Raw genomic sequence first — 19693 nt, 5'->3', positions numbered from 1 at the left:
ATAAGTGAGACACAGGACAAACATTGTATGATTCAATGCATTTGAGTTACCTGGAATAGAGTTATAAAGAAAGAAAGTAGAATGGTGGTTACCAGGGGCTGGGGGAAGGTGGGAATGGGGAGTTATTGTGTAATGAGTACAGCAGGTTGGGATGATGATAAAGTTCTGAAGATGATGTTGATGGTTGCATAATAATGTGAATGTGCTTTATGCCACTGAATCGTACACTTAAAAATGGCTATAATGCTAAATTTTATGTATATTTTACTATGATTTAAAAAGTCTTCATTAGCAACAAGAAAAAAAGGGAATCAATATTAATTTTTCAAAATTAATTTATTGATTTTGATAATTCTACTGTGGGTTAGAACTCCATGCTCTCACTGCCAAGGGCTCTCTCCTTGACTGGGGAACTAAGATCACACAACCTGCATGATGTGGCAAAAAAATTTTTTTTTTACTGTAGTTATAAGAAAACATTAAAATGGGATGAATCCTAGTGACTTAAATGGAATTTAAAAGCATTTAAAACAGTTTAACTTACAGTCCTCTTACTTTATAATAAGAGAATAATTAATAAATTAATGTCAAGTTTTTTCTTTTTTTTATTAGTACCTTTCCCTCCTTGGGTTTTCTTCTTCTTTCCCCATTTACTCATTTCATTCTATCTTACACCACCAAAGCTTACATTTAAGAACTGGTAATATTCCAAGATCTTTTTTAATGCTGGGAATTAGTGCCCTGGACACAATTGTGCTGTAGGCAAAACTTGTTAGGTTCTTTCCTTCACTCAACCTTTCTTGTATGTTTCCCATTGGCAGCTAGCAAATATGGTACCAGAGATAGCACCTTCAGGATGATACAGATGCTAAATATTGTGGAAAATGGACAAAACTTTGCACCCTGATGATAGTGTTGAGCTGCTGAATCAACCATCCCTAAATCCTGGGCTACCCTAGGACTTCCTATCATGTGAGTAGATTTCCATATTGCTTACCCATTTGGTATGGTGTTTTGGCTACTTTCAGTCAAATGTATATAACTGATTCAGATCCATTTTTGGCCAAGGGATTAGGGCACATTCTAATTTGGGGAAACTCCGGGAGACGGTGAAGGATAGGGTAGCCTGGAGTGCTGTAGTCCATGGGCACAAAGAGCTGGACACAACTGAGTGACTGAACAACAGCAACAACTAATCAAGCTTTGGAGGATGAGTAGTTCACCAGGAAGAAGGCGGGGAAGAGCAATCTGGGTGAGGAAAAGCTGTGAGCAAACTCAAAGAGATGTGAAAATGCTTCATGAGCTTGGAAAAGATGGAGTAAAGGATGACTGCTGCTGCTGCTGCTAAGTCACTTCAGTCGTGTCCGACTCTTTGCGACCCCATAGACGGCAGCCCACCAGGCTCCCCCGTCCCTGGGATTCTCCAGGCAAGAACACTAGAGTGGGTTGCCATTTCCTTCTCCAATGCAGGAAAGTGAAAAGTCAAAGTGAAGTCGCTCAGTTGTGTCCAACTCTTAGCGACCCCATGGACTGCAGCCTACCAGGCTCTTCCATCCATGGGATTTTCCAGGCAAGAGTACTGGAGTGGGGTGCCATAAAGGATGACTAGGCTCTGGTAATTGGAGAGGAAGTAGATAGGCTGTAGCCAGATTCTTGAAAAGGTAGAATTTTTCTCTGTGGGCAGTGGAACAAATCAGAAGTTTTTAATCAGGGAAATGACTTGATCAGATCAGTCTTTGAGTACTCACATAATCACCGCTCCTCCTTTCTACTATTCTAGCAATGAAATGCAAGTAAGACAATAAGCAGCAGGAGAATGTAAATGATAACAATGTTATACTTCCCTATAACCTTATACAGGCAATATATTAATACATATATATACATACATATGGAGAGTATACATATACAGCTATAAATGTATGTAACTGTGTGGATATCATATTTGCATATATGTAGACAGAATACTGGGCTTCTCCAATGGCTCAAGTGGTAAAGAATTTGCCTCCAATGCAGGAGGCACAGGAGATGCTATTCAATCCCTGGGTTAGGAAGATCCCCTGGAGGAGGAAATGGCCCACTCCAATATTCTTGCCTGTAAAATCCCACAGACAAAGGAGCCTGGCGGGCTACAGTTCATGAGGTCACAAAAAGTCAGACGTGACTGAGCACACACATGCATGCAGGGAATGCAGCTGTGGATTATCCTATATATTTCAATTCCTGGTTAGTTGCTTGCAATGACCTCATGGTAAGAATCTGTACGCTAGTGCTGTCATTATTTTGATAAGAATCTTCCTGACTCCTTAATGGAAAATCTGATTTTCTGAACTGTGAGTTCTGAATACTGATGTACTTCTATTATTAACTGTTTGAAATTAAAACTGGGCCTTAGCTTACCTTACATAAAATGAGTGACTAGGTTAGATAATCTCCAAGTCTAAAATATGTTAAATATCATATGAGTTCATTGCTCTATAATGACTTGCCTTCTACCCTCCCACTCCTGCCCTCGCTTTCTCCCTCTCTTCTTTTTGGGGTAGGGGAAGCGTCGAGATTTTCCACTAGGAATTTCCTTGAGTCTTTCAATAAAGTTCTAAGCAGTTACCTTGGAAAACTACATATGCTCTGTGTCAACCAGGAATGTGTATTGAACTACAAATAATAGAATACCCATGACAGTGGCATATAAAAAAATGTGGGTTTATTTTACTTCCATTACAAGAAGTTTCAAAGTAAAGGATTGCTGGCCTTGTGTGATGGCTAATTTTATGTCAACTTAACTGGGATAAAGGATGCCCGGATAGCTGGCAAAACATTATTTTTGGGTGTGTCTGTGAGGATATTTCTGGAAGAGATTAGGATTTGAATTGGTAGTCTGAGTAGAGAAGATCACCTCTACCTAAGTCTTATCCAGTCTGTTGAGGGCCTGCATAGATCAAAAAGGTGGTGGAGAAAGTAACTGTCTCTACTTGCAGGAGCTGAAACATCAGTCTTCTGTTCTCAGACATCAGCATCCCTCGTTCTCAGGCCTTTGGACTCAAGACTGAATTATTCCACCAGCTTTCCTGATTCTGCAGCTTACAGACCATGGGACTTCTCAGCCTCCATAATCACATGAGCCAATTCCTAGAATAAATCTCTTCATCTGAGCTTCCCTGGTGGCTCAGATGGTAAAGAATCGCTGCCTACAATGCAGGAGACTCGGGTTTGAGTCCTGGGTTGGGAAGATCCCCTAGAGAAGGGAATGGCTACCCGCTCTGGTATTCTTGCCTGGAGAATCCCTTGGCCAGCGGAGCCTGGTGCGCTACAGTCCATGGACTTGCAAAGAGTCGAACACGACTGAGAGACTAACACTTCTACTTTCTTTCATATCTATAGAGATCCTGTTGGTTCTGTTACTCTGGAGAACCCTGACTAATAAAACAGCTAGCATTGGTTCAGGGGCTTGACCACATGCAGGCCAGCATTTCTGAAACTGTGGCTTCTCCCTCATGCTTGTTACCTCTTGAATGTAAAATGCCTGAAATAAGAGAGAACCTTAGGCAGCTATTCCCTTTCATCAGGAAGACAAAAATTTTTCCAGAACCATCTCCTCTCTCTTCTCATCAGCATTTGTCCACTTATGTTTCAATGTTCAGAAAGTGTCATGAGATCAGCTCAGAATCAATATCAAATACTTAAAAAAGCAAACTAATGAAAGGAGAAAAATACAGTCTGCCAGAGATGTGTGAACTTAACTTTTGCATACAACTTAGGGAATTTATGGAGAAGGCAATGGCACCCCACTCCAGTACTCTTGCCTGGAAAATCTCATGGACAGAGGAGCCTGGTAGGCTGCAGTCCATGGGGTCGCTAAGAGTTGGATATGACTGAACGACTTCACTTTCATGCATTGGAGAAGGAAATGGCAACCCACTCTAGTGTTCTTGCCTGGAGAATCCCAGGGATGGGGGAGCCTGGTGGGCTGCTGTCTATGGAGTCACACAGAGTCGGACATGACTGAAGCGCCTTAGAAGCAGCGGCAGTAGGGAATTTAAAAATCTTTTGAAGCCCATTGTGGTAACTAGCTTCAGAATCCTTGATTTGAAAAGTGGGTCACACCATCTCTGAACCTCAATTTTCAGATCCTTACACCTCAAAGAAAAACTGGAGAGATTTCTAGCAAACTAGTCTGAAGCAGCAACATGTTTAAAGGCCAGAGACTCAAATAAGATATGTATTATGAAAGTGTTTCACAAGCTGTAAAGTTCTGCTTCATATGAAAGCATAGTTCTAGTGAGAGAATTTTGTTATCTGAAGATCATACATCTTGATTTCCACTTGTATCTTGTGTGTGTGTGTGTGTGTGTGTGTAAATAAAATAATAAAAGTAAGACAAAAGGGAAAGCACAAGCAAACCAGTGCCAGGAAAACAGAAAATATTTTATTAGTTTCCAGATTGAGAAATGATGCATTTATTTCAATAGATATCTATGACTCTTCTCAAAGAGCCCACTTTGGCATTCATGGCTCCCCAGTCATGGTAGCGCCTGTATTCCCCTGGCCTCAGCAGATACTGCCGCCCCCGGTAGTTGGGCAACTCATAGAGGATCCAGGAGCCCTCCAGCACATTGAGAGAGTGAATCTCATTGAAGTGGAAGCGGTCTTGAAGAGAGGAGCAGTCCTCAGTGATCTCTATCATCTGGCCTCTGTAATCTTCCCTCTCATAAAGTCTGAGCCTGTGAGAGCCAGCCTGGGCCATCCAGAGGTGGAAAGGAGAAAAGCAAACCATGAAATGATTCCAACATATTCAAGCCATTCAGTTTGCTGAGGCTCAAGCCATTTTCAAATATAAGTTAAAAATGAATTACTTCTGAATCTTTATATATGCCTCACTTTCAAAGGTGAAAATTCAGTACCTTTTCAAGATTGCAAAGTGTGACTAAAAATTAAGAAGGAACTCTTGTACTTCAATATATTCATATACTTCCCAGGACAAACTGTTAACCACGCTCAGGACACTGTACCATAGAGAAACCAAAGCTTTAACAGCTTATTACTATTTTTGCCATTTTGAAGATTTTTTTTTAGTTTTTCAAGCATGTGTGTTTGAACAGGAAAATCAGTTTATGAAATGAATGACCCTACATTGAGTTTAAAATAAATCTTGGAAAAATCACCAAGGACTTAGATGCTTCTGAAGTGTCTCAGTTAAATGCTTGATTTTCATTTAATAATTTATGAATAGGAAAAATGAGAAAGAACCCTTAGTGTTTTAACACACATGTGAACTCTCTGTAGCCCACATGTAAAATCTCTGTGTCACTCTCCTTTGACAAAAAGCACTTTTATTTGTACAGGTAGGGAAAACTAAAACATACAACTGGGGAGCAAAAAGGTGAAAGGGTGTTACAAAAACTAACCCTTGTAAAAGTATCCTTTTCCACTCCTATCTGCTCAGAAAGTAGCACCTAATTATTTTTCTTTGAAATATTAGTGATATTAGTGGTTTTTCTACAACTCCATTGTAAATAATTCCAGGTCAGGACCTCTATCTTACACATGCTCAGGGCTGCAAATGCATTCTTCAGTTAAGTTCAGTTCAGTCGCTCAGTCCTGTCCGACTCTTTGCGACCCCATGAATCACAGCACGCCAGGCCTCCCTGTCCATCACCAAATGCATTCTTACTCAATACATATTTGTTGATTAACTGGTACCAGGGCAACAATTTGCTTTTGTTCTGGGCAAATTTAATATACAATAGCTTACTTTCCCTCTCAAACTCTCAGTTATTCTGAATGATCACCACTCCAAATGTTGAACCTTTGCCTGAAACTATCCCTTCTGAGTTACAGGGCCCGGATCTGCTACGGAAGTGGACTCACGTGGGGGATGAGGCGGCAGGAGCGGATGGAGTCGCTGAGGCCCATCCACTGCTGGTAGTCGGGGTAGTCGCCGCGCCGCAGAAAGTACTGGGGGCCCAGGTAGTTGGGCTGCTCGTAGATCATCCAGCAGCCGCTGTCCACACGCACCGAATTGCAGCGGCCCAGGTAAGGCTGCAGGTTGGAGTGGTCGCTGCTGCACTCATAGTGGCGGCCCTGGAAGCCCCGGTCCTCGTAGAAGGTGATCTGCAAGGAAAGGAAGGAGAGGCTCAGAGGCCTGGCCTGCAGCCGGGCTGCGGGCCCCTCCCGCCGGCGCGGGGCTCACCTTCCCCATGGCTGCTGGGCGCGGGGATGGAGTTCAGTGCGGAGAGGCCGGCGCGCGGTCTATATAGCAGGAGGGCTGCTGCGTTGGCAGGAACAACACAAAAGGGGCCCCCGGGGTGAGGAGGGGATGTTTGTGTTCTCTTTTTACTCTTCGCTGTCAGAGTCCATGGGGCTCATTGTGGGGTTCGGTCCCATTCTCTCTGGAGTTTCTATCACTGGCTGATGCTAGATGAGACAGTTTGGAAAAAAAAAAAAAGCAATCTGGGACATTGTCTATTTAATAATAGAAGTAGAACTTCAGCTATTTCATATATATTCCAATCGTTTATTTCTAAACGAAATAAAAACAAGAAAATGTAAGTGGCCCAACAAAAAGGGCAGAGTCTTGATATGGCAAATAGAAATTAAACTCTAAGAAGTATGTGCCATAATATTGAATGCTAGTTGTTAATCAGAAAGAAATGACCTTTACTGAATATTGAAAATTTCAAATTAGTCCTTTAAGAGAGCTTCTTCATTAAAAAGTGTAAGAAGTTATAATGTTTTACCAAGAGGGTCCCCAAAATGTCAAACTTTCTGTATGGTAAAAAACCAAAAACACATAGGGATCTTTAGCGTTTGGTCTAATTTTGTTGCTGTTGTGCATGGAAATAGACTGAAGATTAGGTGTTTCATCTTGGCTACTTATAATTCAAAAGAGAGAATAGCTTTAAATAATCTCGGGAGGGGGGTTCAGGAAGGGGAACTTATGTATACCCGGGGCGGATTCATGTCAATGTATGGCAAAACCAACCAATATAATATTGTAAAATAATTAGCCTCCCAAAAAAAATGCTTAATCTCAGAAAGAAGAAATAAAAGGAAAGCTTCTATGATACAAATGAAGTTATTTATAAAACAAAACAGACTCATGGACTTAGAGAGCAAACTTATGGTTACCAGGGAGGGAAAGAAAAGTGGAGAGAAGGGATAGTTAGGGAGTTTCGGATGGACGTATGCACACTGCTGTATTTAAAATGGATAACCAACAAGGACATAATGCACAGGGATCTCTGCTCCATGTTATGTGGCAACCTGGATGGGAGAGGTGTTTGGGGGAGAATGGATACATGTGTATGTGTGGCTGAGTCCCTTTGCTGTCCATCTGAAACTGTCACAATGTTGTTAATGGGCTATACTCCAATATAAAATAAAAAGTTAAAATAAAAGGGAAAAGTCTAAAAGTTCAAGGAAATTTTAAAAAAGGTAATGCATTTAAAACACAAACCCAGATTACCCCTTAGGTTATTGTAAAAGAAAATCCAGTTCCTAAGAAACCTGTTTCTGGTGGGCTCTGGATACACCTTTGTTCAATGGGGAGCAGGATTACACAAAGCTTTTGACTTAGAGGAAATTAATTGCATGAACACAAAGAGGAACTATAGCTGGAATGGTGTGGGTAGAATGAGGAATAAATATCTAGAAACTGGGACTCTAACAAGTCTTTAGAAAGCATTTATCAGTCTGGAAGAGGATAATCTGATGAACTTCCAAGAGCACTGGAATGGAAGATGACCTGTGCCTTTAGCCTCTTCCATGTTCAAAAAATTAGTCACAGTTCTATGTTGACTTACTGAAATATTTGTCTTTATTTTGGGTCTTAAATCTTTGTAAGTTGATATTCATGGATTAAACACCATTTATGCACAATATGATGTTTCAGTTCTTGTTATCCAGTATGAAAGTCATGTGTTTGCAGAATTACTTATGTTAGCCTAGTGCAGTATACACAGCCAGAATCTAAAGAATAAAAATCATCATGATAATTAAAAATTTTTTAAATAAAAATGAAAAATAAAAATCCATTTTAAAAAGTCATCATTTTGCTCAGAGTTGTTTCTGTGGGGAGAGTGTAGATAGGTAAAAACAGTAAAATAGAGAAACAACCAGAATGCAGAGTCCCAGAGGTTACCTAGAGAAGCAGTATGGGGATGTCAGTGGGGACTACTGACTCAGCTGATATGCAGCTACAGCTGAAATTTAGGATACAACTGAAGGCCCAAGGGGCTTCCCTGGTGGCTCAAACAGTAAAGAATCTGCCTACAATGCTGGAGACCTGGGTTCAATCCCTGGGTTGGAAAGATTCCCTAGAGAAGGGAATGGAAATCCACTCCAGTTTTCTTGCCTGGAGAATTCCATGGATGGAGGAGCCTGGGGGTCCAGGAGTCACAAAGAGTCAGACATAACTGAGCAACTAACACTTCCACTTTCAACTGAAGGACCAAAACAAGGACATTTTGGGTTTGGCTTTTTTCATTAACTGGGAAGAGGAAAGGCTTTATTTCAGCCTGGGGGGAAGAAATAGGGAAACTCCCTCACTTCTCATACAATTGAAATATAAATGTCTTGTGCCAAAATGTGGCTTAATTTCAATGCTCTACAGAAAATTCTGGAGCTTCCATGGTGGCTCAGATGGTAAAGAATCTGCCTGCAATGCAGCAGATCCGGGTTCAGTCCCTGGGTCGGAAAGATCACTTGGAGAAGGGAACGACTACCCCCTCCAGTATTCTTGCCTGGAAAATCCATGGACAGAGGAGCCTGGAGGGGCTACAGTCCATGGGGTCGCAAAGAGATGGACATGACTGAGCAACTCTCACTTTCACTGAATATTGGAGGAGTGACAAATGTACATAAAACTGTAGTGTGCTAAGTGAACATAGGTTAAAACCTATGTTGCACCTGTGGCCAGAAGCAGAGCTCTGCACCAGTTGCCTGGGAATTGTCTTTGGAGGGAGAGCAAGAAAGAAGAAACATCCTGTTTCCTGAGCTCTGGTCCAGGAAGTAACCCTTAGTCACTCTATAAGTATTCACATGGTTTCAAACAAAAGTGAAGGAAAAAGGGACTAGTTCGGATTCGGATTTTGTTGCACGCAGGGTTAATGATTTGTATAGCTAGTGTAAGTAGCTTGGTGAGTAAGGCACATTGAAAGCTGAGATGGATTGAAAGCTAAGCCTCTTGCTCCAAACAGATAGCCAAAATGTGGTTGTGAAGGGAAAGTTTTTGACAGAAATTGAAAGTGCTACTCCCGTGAACAGGCTTCCCAGGTGGCTCGGTGCAGGAGACATGGATTCTATCCCTGGGTGGGGATGATCCCCTGAAGGAGGAAATGGCCCCAGTATTATTCTTGCCTGGAAAATTCCATGCACGGAGGAGCCTGGCAGGCTACAGTCCACAGGGTCGCAAAGAGTTGGACATGACTGAGCAACTGAGCATGTATGCACACACGCATTCCAGTGAACACACTAATGAAGAAAGTGAAACAGCCTTATTGCCCATATGTATAAAGTTTGAGTTGTAGAAGGAAATGGCAACCCACTCCAGTACTCTTGCCTGGAAAATCCAATGGACGGAGGAGCCTGTTGGGCTACAGTCCATGGGGTCACAAAAAGTCGGACACAACTGAGCGACTTCACTTCACTTCATAAAGTTTGAGTAGTCTGGATAGACAATCAAACCAGCCACTACATTTCCTTAAGCCAAAACCTAAACAAGAGTAAAAGAGAATTTAACTCTTTTCAATTCTATGAAGATTGAGAGAGGTGAAGAAAATGCAGAAATAAAGTTTGAACTTAGCAGAGGTTGTTCTTGTGGTTTAAGGAAAGAAGCCATCTCTATAAAGCCATCTCTTCACTTCAAAATGAAGCAGCAAGTGCTGATGTAGAAATTTCAGCAAGTCATCCAGGAGATCTAGCTCAGATAATTAATGAAGGTGTCTACACTAAATAACCGATTTTCAATTTAAATGAAACAGCTTTATGTTGGAAGAAGTTGCCATCTAGCACTTTCACAGCTAAAGAGGAGACGTCAGTATCTGGCTTAAAAGTTTCAAAGGACAGACTGTCTTTTTAGGAGCTAATTCAGCTAGTGATCTTAAATGAAGCCAGTTCTCATTGACTGTTTCAGAAATCTGAGTCGTTCAGAATTATGCATAATCTAGTCGGCCTGTGATCTATAAAGGGAACAACAACACAGCCTGAATGATAGAATATCTGTTTATGATATGGTTTACTGTATATTTTAAGCTCACTGTTGAGACTTACTGCTCCAAAAAAAGATTCTTTACAAAATAGTACTGTCAGTGACAAGGCACCTGGTCACCCAGTAGCCCTGATAGAGATATACAGTGAGATTAATGTTATTTTTATTCCTGTTTACACAACATCCCTTCTGTAGCCCATGGATCAAGGAGTGATTTTTACTTTCAAATCAGATTATTTAGGAAATACATCTCACAAGCCTTTCAGTTCAGTTCAGTTCAGTCGCTCAGTCGTGTCCGACTCTTTGCGACCCCATGAATCACAGCACGCCAGGCCTCCCTGTCCATCACCAACTCCCGGAGTTCACTCAAACTCATGTCCATCAAGTCGGTGATGCCATCCAGCCATCTCATTCTGTGTCATCCCCGTCTCCTCCTGCCCCCAATCCCTCCCAGCATCAGAGTCTTTTGCAGTGAGTCAACTCGTCGCATGAGGTGGCCAAAGTATTGGAGTTTCAGCTTTAGCATCAGTCCTTCCAATGAACACCCAGGATTGATCTCCTTTAGAATGGACTGGTTTGCTCTCCTTGCAGTCCAAGGGACTCTCAAGAGTCTTCTCCAACACCACAGTTCAAAAGCATCAATTCTTCGGCGATCAGCTTTCTTCACAGTCCAACTCTCACATCCATACATGACCACGGGAAACACCATAGCCTTGACTAGACGGACCTTGGTTGGCAAAGTAATGTCTCTGCTTTTTAATATACTATCTAGGTTGGTCATAACTTTCCTTCCAAGGAGTAAGCGTCTTTTAATTTCATGGCTGCAACCAGCATCCGCAGTGATTTTGGAGCCCCAAAAAATGAAGTCTGACACTGTTTCCACTGTTTCCCCATCTATTTCCCATGAGGTGATGGGACCAGATGCCATGATCTTTGTTTTCTGAATGTTTAGCTACCATAAATAGTGATTCTGATGATGAATTTGGGCAAAGTCAATTAAAAACCTTCTGGAAAGTTTTGTCATTCTAGATGCTATGAAGAGCATTCACAATTCATGGGGAATAATCCAAATATCAGTGATAACAGGAGTTTGGAAGTAGTTGATTCCAATCCTCTTGGATGACTTTGAGGGGTTCAAGACTTCAGTGGAGGAAGTAAATGCAGATGTGGTGGAAATAGCAAGAGAACTAGAATTAGGAAGTGGATCATGAGGATGTAAATGAATTGCTGCCATCGCATGATAAAACTTTAATGGATGAAGAGTTGCTTCCTATGGATGAGCAAAGAAAGTGATTTCTTGAGATGAAATCTACTCCTGGGGAAAATTTTGTGAAGGCTCTTGAAATGACAACAATGAATTTAGACTATTACATGAATTAATATCATAAATTCAATAAAGCAGTGGTAGGATTTGAAAGAAGTTCTCCTGTGGGTAAAATGCTATTAAAGAACATTACATGCTACAGATATTGCTTGTAAAAGAAGGAATCAATCTATGTAGCAAATTTTGTTATTGTCTTATTTTACAAAATTGCCACTATGACCTTCAGCAACCACCAGCCTGTTCAGTTAGCAGTCATCAGCATGAGGCAGGATCATCCATCAGCAAAAAGAATATGATTTGCTGAAGGCTCAGATGATGGTTAGCCTTTATTAGCAATAAAGTATTTTAAATTAAGATATGTATATTGGTTTTATTAATTTTTATTGGAGTATAGTAAATGTATTGATTTACAATGTTGTGTTAGTTTCAGGCATACATCAAAAGGAATCAACCATACATCTACATATATCCACTCTTTTTTGCATTGTTTTTATACATAATGCCATTGCACTTATTAATGGACTATAGTATAGTATAAATATAGCTTTTATTTGCACTGGGAAACCAAAAAATTCCTGTGACTCATTTTATTGTGATATTTGCCTTATTGTCTTGGTCTGAAACTGAACCTGCAATGTCTTTGAGGTATGCCTATATTTTTATCTCCCTGGCCCTTGAAGGCACTGAATTGTAACCTCAAACAAGAGTTTTCAAACCCTGCCCAGTTTCTACCAGTTTTTTTTGCCAAATTAAAAACAAAAACACCTATAAATAGAAGCAATATTCCTATGCATATTTTCTTGATCTGAACCACACTTTATTAGAAACTTGTGTATTTGAGGGGGTTAAAATATTCTTTTTAGAATGTGTTTTTTTAAAATATAAAATGATTCAATAATAAATGGTGCTTAGTTTTGATTTACTGTTGTTTAGTTTTTAATTAAAAATATTCTTGCTCAGCAAAATAAAAGTTGGCAATCCTGTGTTAATTCCTGTTTAGAGAAAATTGGTCTGAGAAATCTAAAATATTGAGAACCACTTATTTTCAAGAACGTGAAAAATATGGCAAGCAATTGCTGGTGAGAGAGTCTGTTATAATACTTTCAAATCGTATTCTAGAGTTATTTCAGAACTTATCCCTCTAAGGGAGGAGGGATTAATTAGAGGTATGGGATTAAGAAATACAAGCCAGTAGGACTTTCCTGGTAGCCCAGTGGTTAGAAGTCCAGGCTTTCACTGCAGGGGGCACAGGTTTGATCCCTGGTCAGGAACTAAGATCCTCTATGCTGGGCAGCTTGGCTCTAAAGAAAAGAAAAGAAAGAATACAAACTACTATGTATAAAATAGAGAAGAAACAAAGATATATTATACAGCATAGGGAATTATAGCCATTATCTTGTAATAATTTTTTATGAAATATGCTTCATGTTGGATTGTAAGCACCCTGTGATTTTGTGTGAAAAAAAAAGAAAGAAAAGTCATTTGTAAAATTTTTGGATTATTATTAGAATTGCTATATGTGCATCTCAAGCATGTTTATTTTTAGTGCAAGAAATGGGCAGTTCTGGATTGTTAAAATTTCTCCTTAGGACAGGAGGATTTCAGTGGAGGTTTGTACCTTGAGACTAGTGGGTTAGTGACTTCTCTGGTGGTCCAGTGGTTAAGATTTTGCCTTCCAATGCAAGGAGTGCCTGTTCGATCCCTGGTCAGGGAACTAAGAGCCCGCATGCCTCATTGCCAGAAAGCCCAAACATAAAACAGAAGCCATAGTGTATCAACTCAATAAACACTTTTAAAAATGGTCCAACTAAAAAAAAAATCTTTATGAAAAGAGACTAGTGGGCTAGAAAAAGGGGCAGAAAGGTTAAGAGTGGATGGGGGTGGAATTAGCCAAAGGGCCAAAGGCTGTAATTAGCTACTCCTGCCATGCAATCTTTTGTCTGTTGTGTCAAAACTAATTTTTTTTCCTAGTCACTGAAAACTTTTTTCACTGGACTTGTTGTTCCATAAAAGAGAAAAAAATGTCGCAGATAGGTAAGGTACGTAAAGTGAAAGTGGCTCAGTCGTGTCCAACTCTTTGGGATCCCATGGACTATACAGCCCATGGAATTCTCCAGGCGAGAATACTGGAGTGGGTAGCCTTTCCCTTCTCCAGGGGATCTTCTCAAGCCAAGGATCGAATCCAGGTCTCCCACATTGTGGGCAGATTCTTTACCAGCTGAGCCACAAGAGAAGCCCAAGAGTACTGGAGCAGGTAACCTATCCGTTCTCCAGAGGATCTTCCCAACCCAGTAATGGAACCGGGGTCTGCTGCATTACAGGCAGATTCTTTACCAACTGAGCTATCAGGGAAGCCCAAGGTATGTAAGGAAGTTCTAAATGTATGTATCATACCAGGGAAATATTTCTCCTCCCCAAATGTTAAGGAGTAAAAACAGGTATCACAGAAAAATGTAGAGATAAACATTGCTCCATTTCTTCCCCTATAAATGTATCATGGGATGCCTTAAAACTGGGCAGTAACAGTACTTGTTAAACAAGTGATTACATGTGTATGTGTATTATTTAGTACTTGGGAAGCACTGGACCAAATAAAGTGATCATGTATTAATTGTTTATTCTTAGTGTTTAGCATTTTTGTGTCAAGTTCGGTCGCAGGAGGGACAGTGCCTTCTGTTTGCTTTCTTTTTTCATTTCCAGTGCTGCACACAGCAGGCCTATGGTAGGTGCTCAGTAAATAGTGACACTCCTAACTCAAAGAAGCTAGGCTCCCTGGTGGTTAATAATTGAGCAGTCCTTTGAAAGAAAAGATAACTTGTGCTCTGAGTGACAGTGTCACGCCTGGGTCTCTGTCCTCCAGAAACTATAGATGTATAGATAAAGGTGGGGCTTCCCAGGTGGTACTAGTGGTAAAGCACCCATTTGCCAATGCAGGAGACATAAAGAGATGCAGGTTTGATCCCTGGGTCGGGAACGTTCCCTGGAGAAGGAAATGGCAACCCACTCCAGTATTCTTGCCTGGAGAACCCCTTGGACAGAGGAGCCTGGTGGGCCAGCATCCCTGGGGTCGCAAAGTGTAGGACACGACTGAAGCAACTTAGCATGCAGCATGCATGCATAGATAAAGATATATATCCGATGATATTCATTGTAGCCTTGTTTGTAAAAGCAAAATTGGAAAAGCCCAGTTACCAATGAATAAATAAATAATCCAGCAGATCTCCAACAACGGATCACAATGCAGCCATTAACAAAACAAGGTGCTTACCTAGATAGATACCTATATCACATTACACTTTAAAAGCCAGCTGCAGACTAATATGTACAGCATAATTTCATTCTTGTAGAGAAAAAAAAGCGTGTGCTTCATGAGACAGCTGTATAAATGAGGGAACATTTTGAGAAGCATACCCACTAAGTGTGAAAAAGGGCTAGGAATGAAAAATGGGACTCAGAAGGACTCCTCCACTTTCTTTATAGGATGCATAAAGTAGTAAGGTTATGAGAGACTTTCACTTTGGAGGCAAAATTTCAAATTAAAAATATTAACAATTTTCTCTGATGAGAGAATTTTCAATTAAAAACTATGCAGGGCTTTGCTGCATATTTACTATGGGTAAAAATATGCAGAGCAAGCAGATGTTACTTCAAAACACTCTAGAAATTATGACTTTCTTTAATGTGCCTTTAAATTTGAGCCTTTTTTTTTTTTGCAAAGAACTTCTTTTTGTTTGTAGCACACTATATTATGCAAATCTATTTAGAATGTTAATGTCTTATTTCATTAATTTACTTGCATTAGCTGGGCACTGTGTACATCTGTGCAGTTTCTGAAATTCACACAGTGTTTGGTCCAGTAGCTGAACAGGCCAAGAGGTGCACCCTAATCAGGAGTTGTTTTGGAATAAGAAAGAGGGTCTTCAACTGAGTCCAAAAGTATGCCAATGACTGATGGCAGCCCTGGCATTAGTTATATAATACTCTGCTTGAAAGTGAAACAAAGCTACGATTCCTTATGTAGTCTAATCAGGCTTTCTGCAAATGTGCTGCCCTTCACCACTCATCTGTGACTCTCTGTGGCTCACGACTCCTTCTTGGGTCAGAAGGAAACTGCTGGAATGCTGTTCCTTAGGCCCTCAGTTGAATGCTGCTTTCCCCCAGTCACCCCCTCCCATTTCTCTCATTTGAATATTTATTGATTTCTTTAGCTGCACAGAGTCTTAGCTGAGGCACTCAGGTTTTTCCTTGCCATCATGTGAGCTCTGTCCTTGAGGTACAGGGGCTCTGTAGTTGCCCTATGAGGGCTTAGTTGGTCCGCTGCATGTGGGATCTTCATTCCCAGACCAGGGATGAACTCATTTCCTTGCATTGTGAGGCAGATTCTTAAGCACAGGACCACCAGGGAAATCCCCCATTTCTCTCCTTCAATCTGCCTTTATTTCTCAGACAGGCTCCCTCCTTTCTCCACTTCCACTCCTGACCCTTGTTCAAAACTCATTCTACCTTGATTCTTTTCTGGAAGAGACCTCCCTGCCATCCCCCGCCCCACCTTATCCACTTCTCAACCTTTAACAGGGAGCATTTACAGGTGGATTAACTGGCACACAATGAAAGAAAAACAGAAGCCAGCGATTGCCAACAATACAGACTAAATACTTTATTAGATTCCAAAATGAGAAAATGGTAGTGTGAACCTGTTTTAGTATAAATCCACCACCCTCCGCAGAGAGCCCGCCTTGGCATCCACGGCCCCCCAGTCGTGGTAGTGCCTGTACTCTTGGGGCCGCAGCAGGTACTGCCGCCCCCGGTAGTTGGGCATCTCATAGAGGACCCAGCAGCCCTCCAGCACGTGCAGCGAGCGGACCTCGCTCAGGCGGAAACGGTCCTGGATGCAGGGGCAGTCCTCGCTCAGCTCCACCATGAGGCCTTTCTGGTCTTCTCTCTCATACAGCCGCAGCCTATGGGAGCTTGTCTGCTCAGTCCACACAGAAAAGGAGCAGAAAAAGCAACCAAACAGGAGATGAACTTGGCAGGTTGGTACATGAGATGGGCAATGTCAGAACTGAGAGTCTGAAATTGCTGTGATCTGTATTCTACTAGCAAATATTAACAAATATTTGTGTGTTCATTTTCCATTTTTTTTAATGTGGGAGGTGGAATTTTTAAGAGGTTCAGGGTCTAGTTTAGACTCCATCAATAAATCAAATATCTTGATTCCTAATACTTAATTCCCTAATTTTTTGATTCCTACGTGATAACTCAAACTTATATTTGGGAGGAAAATGTTAAATATTTTTTAATATTTTAATATGAGTATTATTTCCCAAATGTATATGGGAGTGTGTGAAAGTTGCTCTGTCATTTTTGTCCAACTCTTTGGGACCCCATGGACTATACAGTCCATAGAATTCTCCAGGCCAGAATACTGAAGTAGTTAGCCCATTCCCTTCTCCGGGGGATCTTCCCAACCCAGGGATCAAACCCAGGTCTCCCATATTGCAGGCAGATTCTTTACCAGCTGAGCCACCAGGAAAGAAAGCCTAAGAACACTGGAGTGGGTAGCCTATCCTTTCTCCAGTGGATCTTCCTGACCCAGGAATCGAACCAGAGTCTCCTGCATTGCAGGTGGATTCTTTACCAGCTGGGCTACCAGGGAAGCCCAAATGTATATACATATTCACATAAATTTACCACTAAAGTAAGATTTTTAAAAACCACATCTTTGGTGGAAATTTTGTTTAAATAGTCTGAAACCAGAATTCAATTGACTTTCCAAATTAAGAAAAATTACTTTTCCCAGAATTGGACAATATCTTTGAACAGCTTAATTAACAATAGACTTGGCCATATTTATTAGTCGGCACTGGAAACTATCAAATTTGTTCATTATCAATTCTTTTCTGTTCTGTTCCGTCGCTCAGTCGTGTCCGACTCTTTGCGACCCCGTGGACTGTAGCCTACTAGGCTTCTCCGTCCATGGGATTCTCCAGGCAAGAATACTGGAGTGGGTTACCATTTCCTTCGCCAGGGGATCTTCCCAACCCAGGGATCGAACCGGGTCTCCGGCATTGGAGGCAGACGCTTTAACCTCTGAGCCACCAGGGAAACTGATTTGTTAGAAATATTGCCTTCTTATACCCAACTGGCTCCCCACTTGTGTTAAATCCTGCTGTGATATTAACATTTGTTACAAACAAGCTCTGATTGACCTAATGGCAGTAAAAATTAAAAACAAAACTGACCCTTTCCCTAAGTGAATTCGTTCTTATATTCTCTGCTGGTTTATGTGTGTGTGTGTGTATGTGCCTAGATCTAACTGGGCTTTGTCAGGTGTGTGTGTGTGTGTGTGTGTGTGTGTGTGGTGTGTGTGTGTGTGTGTGTGTGTGTGTGTGTGTGTGTGCCTAGATCTAACTGGGCTTTGTCAGCTTCCGAAAGGCCACTTAACTCTTAAGTGTATTTAAAGGAAAACCTCCATGCCTTAACACCCATCGGTTATAGACTGCAGGACACTCAGGCGGCAGGATTGAAATCAAGCGGAACTCACATAGGGGATGAGACAGCAGGAGCGGATGGAGTCGTTGAGGCCCATCCACTGCTGGTAGTCGGGGTAGTCGCCGCGCCGCAGGAAGTACTGGTGGCCCTGGTAGTTGGGGCGCTCATACAGCATCCAGCAGCCGCTGTCCACCCGGATGGAATTGCAGCGGCTGAAGTAGGGCTGCAGGTTGGGGCAATCGCTGCTGCACTCGTAGCAGCGGCCCTGGAAGCCCCGGTCCTCGTAGAAAGTGATCTGTAAAGGAAGAATAATTCAAAATTAAATCATTAGCTCCCAGTGATAAATCCTGTATAAAGGCATTTCCCCCCTCCATTCTATTTCCCTTCTGTTCCATTTACCTTCCCCATGGCTGATTGACAACGGATGATGCGAGTTCAGTGCGATGAGGCCCCAGCCGCGCGCCGAGTCTATATAGCAGGGCGGCTGCTGCGTTGGCAAGAACAACACAAAAGGGGCCACCGGGGGGTGAGTAAGGGGATTTTTTGGATCCCTTTTACATGCTGCATTCAGTGGAAATGCTTGTCGAGCCTGCCCTCATTCTCTGGTATATTCTAACGCTGTCCTGTGCGGGTTCTGGGTGAGTCCCTAGAGTTGCTTTTATTTGGATTCTTGGTTTTTATAAATTTATCAGCACATCAGGCTGAACTTTTGACCTGAGACTCACATCTGTATACATATGATTCAGTTATGTCCCGTATATTTTCTTGGAAAAATCTATGCCCTTATGGACGGGCCCCCAGAATTCCAGAGAGGCTGTGGGTGAAGCAAAATGCCACAAGCACTAACTTTCCTGGACAACAGAGACCACTCTATCTAAGACTTCTTTCTTCACAGCACTTGTCAAGCCAGTGCAGGACACAAATCTGTATTCTGATTTTTGCTAATTTTGACTGGGCTGGGCTGACCTGTTAAGACATAGCTATTAAACTTCCTCTTTGGTGAGTACACTTCATATAACTGGAGTCTAGCCCCTGGCAGCCAAGTTGTGATACAGACCAAAAGAAAGGTTTTTATGGCCATTGGTTTCAAGACTGAGAAGTATATTGCTTTATAGATTGCTTCCCCTTTGCCGGGAGAAGGTGGTAAAACTTTGTGGACTGGGAATGTCCACTTAGTACCCACGTGAAGTTGGCCAAGCCTTATGACTTCTCAAAGCAGGAGTTATTTCATAATACTTACCTCATGGGATATACTATGTGGGATGAGAAAGGAAGGAAGGGTAGCTTCTAATATTTGAGAGCTGGCCTGGCCCTCAGAGCTAGGCCATATTTCCCTGCTAGACAAAAAGAATCTCAGAAAATACAAATTTCAGGAAAGGTTACCCTGAGACCATGATGAAATGAGAAAAAATAAGCCCTCTTCATAATTTTGTCTCAGCATAGGCAGAAACAAAGCCAGCGTGCCACCCACAAAATACCAGACACCCCCTCTCTCAGCCCAAACAATTAACTGCTACTTCTTTATCAATTGCAGCTTCATCTTTGTTCTTTGCTTCCTTCCCCACGAGTAGATTTATTAAGATATTCAATCATAAAATTACCCTTGCTGTCCCACCCAATCAAGTAAACTCTTGTTTTTTAGACACTTTCCCAGTTCACCTAACCAAAGT

The 19693-nt window shown here is 41.6% G+C and overlaps 2 protein-coding genes across 4 annotated transcripts; both read right to left on the bottom strand.

Moving 5' to 3' along the window:
• Window positions 1–4462: 4462 nt before the first annotated feature.
• Window positions 4463–6307, bottom strand: LOC129538166 (gamma-crystallin D). Of its 2 annotated transcripts, XM_088842079.1 has the most exons (4): window positions 6191–6199; window positions 5869–6111; window positions 5545–5547; window positions 4463–4735 (listed from the first exon to the last, which is right to left on the bottom strand). In XM_088842079.1, the coding sequence occupies exons 1-4, from the start codon at window positions 6197–6199 to the stop codon at window positions 4463–4465; spliced, it is 528 nt and encodes a 175-aa protein (XP_088698205.1). The 2 variants fall into 2 exon arrangements, with proteins under 2 accessions (XP_088698205.1, XP_055254175.1); XM_055398200.2 differs by lacking the exon at window positions 5545–5547 and having other exon boundaries at window positions 6191–6307.
• A 9923-nt stretch (window positions 6308–16230) lies between these two features.
• On the bottom strand, window positions 16231–18431 carry LOC129538160 (gamma-crystallin C). Of its 2 annotated transcripts, none has more exons than XM_088842071.1 (3): window positions 18423–18431; window positions 18076–18318; window positions 16231–16506 (listed from the first exon to the last, which is right to left on the bottom strand). In XM_088842071.1, exons 1-3 carry the CDS (start codon window positions 18429–18431, stop codon window positions 16231–16233), a joined length of 528 nt encoding a protein of 175 aa, XP_088698197.1. The 2 variants fall into 2 exon arrangements, with proteins under 2 accessions (XP_088698197.1, XP_055254163.1); XM_055398188.2 differs by having other exon boundaries at window positions 16231–16503.
• Window positions 18432–19693: the final 1262 nt, after the last annotated feature.

The sequence above is a fragment of the Moschus berezovskii genome, chromosome 2 (assembly GCF_049115385.1).
Source record: "Moschus berezovskii isolate FMDL1 chromosome 2, NW_MosBer_1.0, whole genome shotgun sequence".
Lineage (NCBI taxonomy): Eukaryota > Metazoa > Chordata > Mammalia > Artiodactyla > Moschidae > Moschus > Moschus berezovskii.
The sequence above is the reverse complement of the archived record's forward strand: the minus strand, read 5'-3'. Positions and strand labels throughout refer to the sequence as shown.